This window comes from Oratosquilla oratoria, chromosome 23 (assembly GCF_046742065.1).
Source record: "Oratosquilla oratoria isolate Oo_2021 chromosome 23, ASM4674206v1, whole genome shotgun sequence".
Lineage (NCBI taxonomy): Eukaryota > Metazoa > Arthropoda > Malacostraca > Stomatopoda > Squillidae > Oratosquilla > Oratosquilla oratoria.
In genome coordinates, this window is record NC_134799.1 from 16,568,304 (window position 1) to 16,575,803 (window position 7,500).

The window sequence follows — 7,500 nt, forward strand, 5'->3', positions numbered from 1 at the left end:
CCCTCCTCTCCCGCCGTCTCTTCCTCCTGCTCCTCTTCCTTATCCTCTTCCCCCTCCTCCTCCTCCTCCTGTGACTCGTCCTCTTCCTCTTCCTCACCCCTCATTCGCATTATTACTTTCCTCCTCCTCCTCCTCCTCCTCCTCGTCCTCTTCCTCCTCCCCTCCGCTTCCCATTCCTCTTTTTCTCCTCCTTCTCTTCCTCCTCCTCCTCCTCCTCATCATGTTCCTCTTTTTCTTCCTCCTGCTCCTCCTCCTCCTCGTCATATTCCTCTTTTTCTTCCTCCTTATCCTTCTCTTCCTTTTCCTCCTCCTCCTCCTCCTTCTCCTTGTTCTCATCCTTCTTCCCCTTCTCGTCTTCGTTATTACCATCCTCCTCCTCCACCTCCACCTCCATCTTCTCCTCCTCCACCTCCTTACCCCTCCTCTTCCTCTCTTCCCTCCCTCTCTCCTCTCCCCCACCCCTTCCTCTCCTCCTCATACACTCCTCCTTATCCTCCTGCCACTCCTCCTCCCTTCCTCCCCCTCCTCCTCCCCCTCCTTCGCCTCCTCCTCCTCCCTCTCCTCCCCTCCTCCATCTCTTCCTCCTCCTTTGTTGTCACGACGCCCATATACTCCCTCCCTCCCTCCCTCCCTCCCTCCCGAGTCACTGACTGACCCCTGGACGGAGGCAACTCCCTCTACTCCACTCTTCTCCACTCCCTCCACTCCAGATAAATTCTCCCCCTCCTTCTTCTTTTTCTTCTTCTTCTTCTTCTTCTTCTTCTTCGTCCTCTTCTCCTCTTACTCCTTACTCTTCCCCCTTTTCTTCTCCTTCCTCTTTTGCTTTTGTCTTTTCGTCCTCTTCTTCCTCTTCATCTTCTTCCTCATCTTCTTCTCCTCTTCTTCATCTTCTTCTTCTTCTCTTCTTCATCTTCTTCTACTTTTTCATCTTCTGCTTCCTCTTCTTCTTTCTCTTCTTCTTCTTCTCCCTCCTTCGTTTTCTCCATTTCTTCATCTGTTTCTTCTTCTTCCTCTCCTCTTCTTCTTCCTTTTCTTCTTCCTTTACTTCTCCCCCTTCTTCTTCCTCATCTTCTTCTACTTCCTCTTCCTCTGTTTCTTCTCCTCTTCCTTTACTTCCTCTTCATCATCCTCCTCTTCATCTTCTTTATCTTTACTTCTGTCTTGATCTTGAAGAGGACGTGTTCTTGTTTTGAACTTTCGCAAAATCATTTCATTTCATTATTTCATTTTAATTTCATCTTTTTTTCTGAACGAACACTTGTCCATGTTTATTTATTGCTGTTCCGATCTCATCGCCTCCCCCCCCCACTCCGTTTTCTTCGTGTAAGCGGGTAACCCACACCACCACAAAGAAAACGTTAAGATTTAATCAAGTTCTTAGACTTGATGATGTCATTTTTGGTGATGAATCTGGATGTCGTCAGGTGATTTTATTCACCTAAGAATACCTCCTCCTCCTCCTCCTCCTCCTCCTCCTAGCCTTCTCCATAGCGAAGGCGTTTAAAGCTAATTAGAGTTTTAACCTTGATTAATCGTCGTTAATGCGGTTTAGGAAAACAGAGTAGAGGAATGATTGATTATTATTATTATTATTATTATTATTATTATTATTATTATTATTTGATTTATTATTATCATTATTATTATTATTGTTAATATTATTATTATTTTGTTTGAAAAGGAGAGAAAGTTGAAGATCAGATTCTGGGGGGGGGGGGGCTTTGTCCAAGGCCTAGACTTTGTTATTCGGTAATAAGGACGAGGAGGGGGAGGAGGAGGAGGAGGAGGAGAGGAGAGAGTCCCCTACTTGCGCATGCGTGACATGACTGTCCTCGGTTCCCCCCTCCCCCTCCCCCTCCCCCCTACGCCCCTCCACCCCCTCACCCTACCCCATCGTGCCTCGTAAGAACAGCCTCCTAGTTTGCCTCCTACCTCCTATTAATAATAATCCCACTTCCTATGTGTATGTTACAGTTTCTCCTATCTCTGCCTCTCTGTCTCCCATTGCCTCCTTCAACCTCTCCTTCTACCTCTCACTCCTCTTTCACTTGATCTCCTCTTCCCTCTCCCACTACACCTCCTTAATTTACACCTCTCTCTCTCTCTCTCTCCCCCTCCCTTCTCTATATCTCTATCTCTTAATCCATCTCTCTCTCTCTCCCTCCCTCCCTTCTCTATCTCTCTATCTCTTAATCTCTCTCTCTCTCTCTCTCTCTCTCTCTCTCTACCTTTCTCTCTCTTTATCTCTATCTCTACCTTTCTCTTTATCTCTCTCTCTCTCTATCTCTATCTTTACCTTTCTCTCTCTCTCTCTCTCTCTCTTTCTCTCTCTCTCCCCTCTCTTTCTCTCTCTCTCTCTTTATCTCTGTCTGTCTCTCTATCCCTGACTTAAACTCCTGATATATTTTTCTATTTTGTATTCGTTTGTTTCCTTATTCAGTTTCATGAAACGGATAGATCGATTCATATATTTACTTTATGATTATTACTCTATCTTATTTTATTTTTATTTTATTTTTTCATTATTTATTTATTTTCAGTGTGACTTGAATGTCTTTTTTTTTCTCATAATGTCAACACTGGGCCTTGTCCAAGACCACCCAATATATTAATTCCAGAATGTCCCCCCCAGTAATTACATTCCCCCTCTCCCCCCGCTTGCCCCCCTCCTTCTCCCCCCACCCCACCCCATATCGAATCCCATCAGCCCGTGCCTTGCCTTCCATCATCCCAAATCTCAGGGTCGCCTACTGACGGGGGGTCCCGTTCCTCCTCCTACAGGTCATCTCGCTGTCGGAGCCCCAGAACAGCATCCGGAGTCTGGTGGTGTCCCAGAACCAGCTGCCCTTCACCCTGAGGGAGCTGACGCAGGGCGCCTCCTACGAGCTCCAGCTCTACACCGTCTACGAGAACAAAGAGAGTTCGGCCTACATCTCGTCCAACTTCACCACTCGTAAGTCAACTGTGCCTTTCTGCACGACGTCTCGCGTCAGTATGTGTTAACGTGTTTGGTGCTCAAGTACTCTCTCCCCTCTTCCTCCCCTCTTCCTCCCCTCTTCCTCCCCTCTTCCTTCCCTCTTCCTCGCCTTCATCTCCCCTATCCACCTATGTGTCTCATTGTAACATCAGGATAAAAACTATGCTGGTAGGGTTCCGTCTGTGTGTGTGTGTGTGTGTGTGTGTGTGCGTGCACGCGTGAACATGTGTATTTATACATTTATGTGGGCGTATGTCCAGGATGAATTGATGCGATTTTGCCCAAATCCTCATTTTTATCAATTGTTTTGCGGCGGTGGACACGTAGTCTATGTCTTGCTGTCTTACTCCACATAGCTACTTGGTAATCCAGGATTACTCCACATAGTTACTTGGTAATCCAGGACATAATTGTGAGCCATTTTGAGTCCACTGCTTGACAAAGGCCCAACCTCCGTGTTACACAATTGCACAAACCTTTACTGCGCATTTGGTTGAAAAAAGTGTAAATCATACGCAAGTTTTACAATCGGTTAATAGTTCCAGCTACGATCTGTACATTATTAATATTTCTTAAATATTTTTCTTGAATCCAGGATATCTACTTGTAAATACTTTTACCTATTAATTTGTCTTTTCTTAACGAGTACGACCATGATGTTGATTTTATGTATATTTTTTTTTTCTCAAATTAATTTCTTCAATGCAAATGTTCCACTTTTCAAACTTAGTAAATCACCTCAAGAGTGTCGGTACGTTAAGCTAGCGTGCTATTTGTTTTTGCTACTCTGAGTAGAAACGAATTTGGTACAATATTCTAGAATTTCGAGTTCTTTGACATTTGGAAATTCGAAAAAAAAAAAAAAAATCATAACCGAAGTCGTTTCTACTCAAACGAAGTAGCGAAAGCAAGTAGCATGCTAGTGAAAAATTCCTAGTATGCCACCACCGTCAGCAATCATTGTACTTCACCTCCGATACATCACCAGCGCTTCTGTCCCCCCCGAAGGACAATACCGTGCCAGTCATGACATAATAAGAGGACTCCAAAAGCCTTGGTCCTACCTATTGATATTTGTTATTTTCATGATGGCAGACATCTTGTAATGTTCGGGAGTTTCTGCACGAACATGGGCCAGGTTGAAATGTCCTCCCTGACGTTCGATTTCACGTCCGTTGGCTTCGGCCTCGTTCCTCGCGAGGACGAGGAAGAGGATTTGGGCCTTTTTTTATGGGGGGGGGGGGATAGGTGCTGTTCGCTGCGTGCGTGTTTTTATTTAGGTGTACGTGATCGTGATAGCTGAAGGGTACATGTGTACATGTTGTTTGCACGCATGTTTAATGTCATCATTTATTTATTTATTTATTTATTCAATTATCTATTTATTCCTTTATTTTCATTAGACCGTGGTTTTCAATGTCCGTTTCTCCCTCCCCCTCTCTCCCACTCTCTCTCTCTCTCTCTCTCTCTCTCTCTCTCTTTCTCTCTTTCTCTCTTTCTCACTCGACTTTTTCCTTTAGGCGATGGCTGGTCGGCCCCGACTTTCGCCGGGGTAATGTGACCATTAGTGTTGTTGTTTTTTTTCGAAGTTGTTGTGGGTGGCCTACTCTCTTGACCTGGGAGTGTGTTTGTGTGATTGTGTGTGTGTGTGTCGACTCTGACATTTGTGCAAATAGGTGGTAGTTATTCCCTCTCTCTTTCACTCCTAATTGTGCCATTGTTCTATCTTGGGGTATCGTAGCTGTCGGCCATTTTGTATTTGTAATGGCGTCAGAAACGAGAATGGATTTTATTGAAATGTTTCTCTTTAGTTGATTTTTTTCTTTCTTTTTTTATTATCTCCATTTGCCTCTTAACATCGTTCTCCCAATGTGGAGTAAATACTATCTCCAAAAATGTCTCTCCACTCATGCAGAACCCCCTAACTACCCTGTGTTGGGTGGAACATACCGTCACTCGAATGTGAACATTAATCTATATTTTAATTTATGAATATTTCGGGAGTTTCAGAACATGTAATCTGAAGTACGTAATAAGGATTGTGAGGATTTAGGCTTCTGTCATATATATATATATATATATATATATTATATATATATATATATATATATATATATATATATAGAGAGAGAGAGAGAGAGAGAGAGAGAGAGAGAGAGAGAGAGAGACATTCTGGCTAGTGGGAGTAGGAAATGCAGAAGTCTTAGTCTGGGTTTTTCCTGAATAGTTTTGCAGGTATGCTTTTTCATTCCATTGAAAATGCATATCTGCGAAACTAGTCAGGAATAAACTCAGACTAAGACTCCTGTGTTTCCTACTCCCACTTACGTCATCATATATATATATATATTATATATATATATATATATATATATATATTATTTATATATATTTTATATATATATATATATATATATATATATATATATATATACATATATTTCCCTGACTGTAGTCAGGTGATTTCATTCATATGATAATAATAGTAACGATAATAATTATAACAAAAAAGGTAACAATAATAATAATAATAATAATAATTGTTATAATAGTGTCGTCATTTGAATCGACATTGATTCCCTTCCCTAAGAAGCTCAACAGCACCGCATAAGGTAGTGTTGCCAACGTGGCGATCCAGACATTTGTTGAGGAAAGCAGTCATTGGAAGTAAACGAAAAAGAAAGTGGAAAAAGAAAATGGCGCGCAACAGTCTCAAGATCAAGCTCTCTCTCTCTGTCTCTCTTCCTCTCTCTCTCCCTTTCTCTTTCTTTCTCCCCCATCTTTCTCTCCCTCTCTCTTTCTCCCCACCTATCTCTCTCTCTCTCTCCCTCCCCCTTCTATTTCTCTCTCTCTCTCTCTCCACCTTTATTTCTCTCTGTCTCTCTCTCCCTTTCTCTCTCCTCCCTCTTTATTTCTCTTTCTCTCGCTTTCTCTATTTTCTTTGTTTATTAGTGTATGACCTTTATTTGTTGATTGACTTGTTTGTGGTGCGGCGCGGTGAAGCCTTTCGGTTGTCTCGTTGATGCTTTCGTAAAGAGAGAAAGAGAGAGAGCTCACGTGTTTACTTCCCATTCCGCCTCGTCATGGACCAAAGGGTCGCCTGTCAGTGCGCTCCGCCATTTGGAGTCGGTTGTCCGCAAAGCGGCGGCGGCGCCCGTTCGACTTTCTCCTCCTCCTCTTCCTCCTCCTCCTCCTCCTCCTCCTCCTCTTCCTCCTCCTCCTCCCATAAACTCTTTTGTCATGGTAAATGGCTATTCCTTTCCCTCTCTCTCTCTCTCTCTCTCTCTCTCTCTCTCTCTCTCTCTCTCTCTCTCGCTTGCTCTTTCTCTCTCGCTCGCTCATTCTCTCTCTCTCTCTCTCTCTCTCTCTCTCTCTCTCTCTCCCTTACTCTCTCTCTCTTTCCCTCTTTCTCTCTCTCTCTATGCATGCCTGTCTGTATGTCTCTCTCTTATTGTGTGTCTGTGTGTATGTCTTGATATGTTGTATACTTCAGGTAGGGAGAGAGAGAGAGAGCGAGAGGGTAGAGGGAGAGGGAGAGAGACGAAAGAGAAAGATACGAATGGTCCTACCACCGTCCTTATTTTTATTTGTTAAATTTTATGAACTCCTTTATTGATCTAAATTCATAAATTGGAAATGAATTTTATTATTCCGCATTTCTTAGCCACGACTGTGAAACTCGCATCATTTGTAGTAAAAAAAAAAAAAAAAAAAAAAAAAAAGTAATAATAATAATGATAATAATAATGATTATATTGATAATAATGATAATAATGATAATGATAACGATGATAATAAATCTCATTGAGGAATCACGAAGAAAAAAAAATGAAAAAACAATTTGGATTTGGATCCTCGGCCGTAGTGGAGCTACATAAGGACATAAGAATGAAGGAGGCTGTAAGAGACCATGAGGCCTACACTAGGCAGTTCCATCTCCATTAACATTTCCTATATCTATTTGTCTATTTATTTATTCTATTATTATTTTCGTTTATTCATGTGTTTATTGTTTATTGAAATATTTAATTTTGATTCGATTTGATTGGATTATTTTATCTTGTGTGTGTGCGTGTGTGTGTGTGTGTGTATGCATGTATATATATATATATATATATATATATATATATATATATATATATATATATATTTATATATATAGTTAATTTGTTTTATGTTTATTTTTATGATACTGTTTACGTGAGTTTCTCTTGAAACTCCGTGCTCAGGGCGGCCTTGTCGGCGGTTTAGACCAAATATTTTTGAGCGGTTTAGGCCATCAGCCATTGCTGCTATTGCTGCTGCTGCTGCTGCCGTCAGCCTCGGAGTTGCCAGAAAGTTTCCCTCGTCGCTGTCCTTCATTTATTTATTTATCTTTGATTTAATCATCATGTATTTATCTTTTTATGTGTGTTATGTTATGTATTATTTATGTCAGTGTTTCGTTATGCATTTGATCACTTGTTTATCTATATTTATATATTTATTCATTTTTCTTTTATTTATTTATTGTTTTAGTCGTT

General features: G+C 41.5%; 1 protein-coding gene across 1 annotated transcript in view; it reads left to right on the top strand.

Annotated features, from left to right (window-relative positions):
• Ptp10D (Protein tyrosine phosphatase 10D) overlaps positions 1-7,500 on the top strand; it is a 134,995-nt gene that overhangs the window by 76,733 nt on the left and 50,762 nt on the right. The window contains exon 4 of the mRNA XM_076206772.1: positions 2,782-2,953. Coding sequence (XP_076062887.1) covers positions 2,782-2,953 — 172 coding nt within the window. The remainder of the gene's footprint in view (positions 1-2,781; positions 2,954-7,500) is intronic.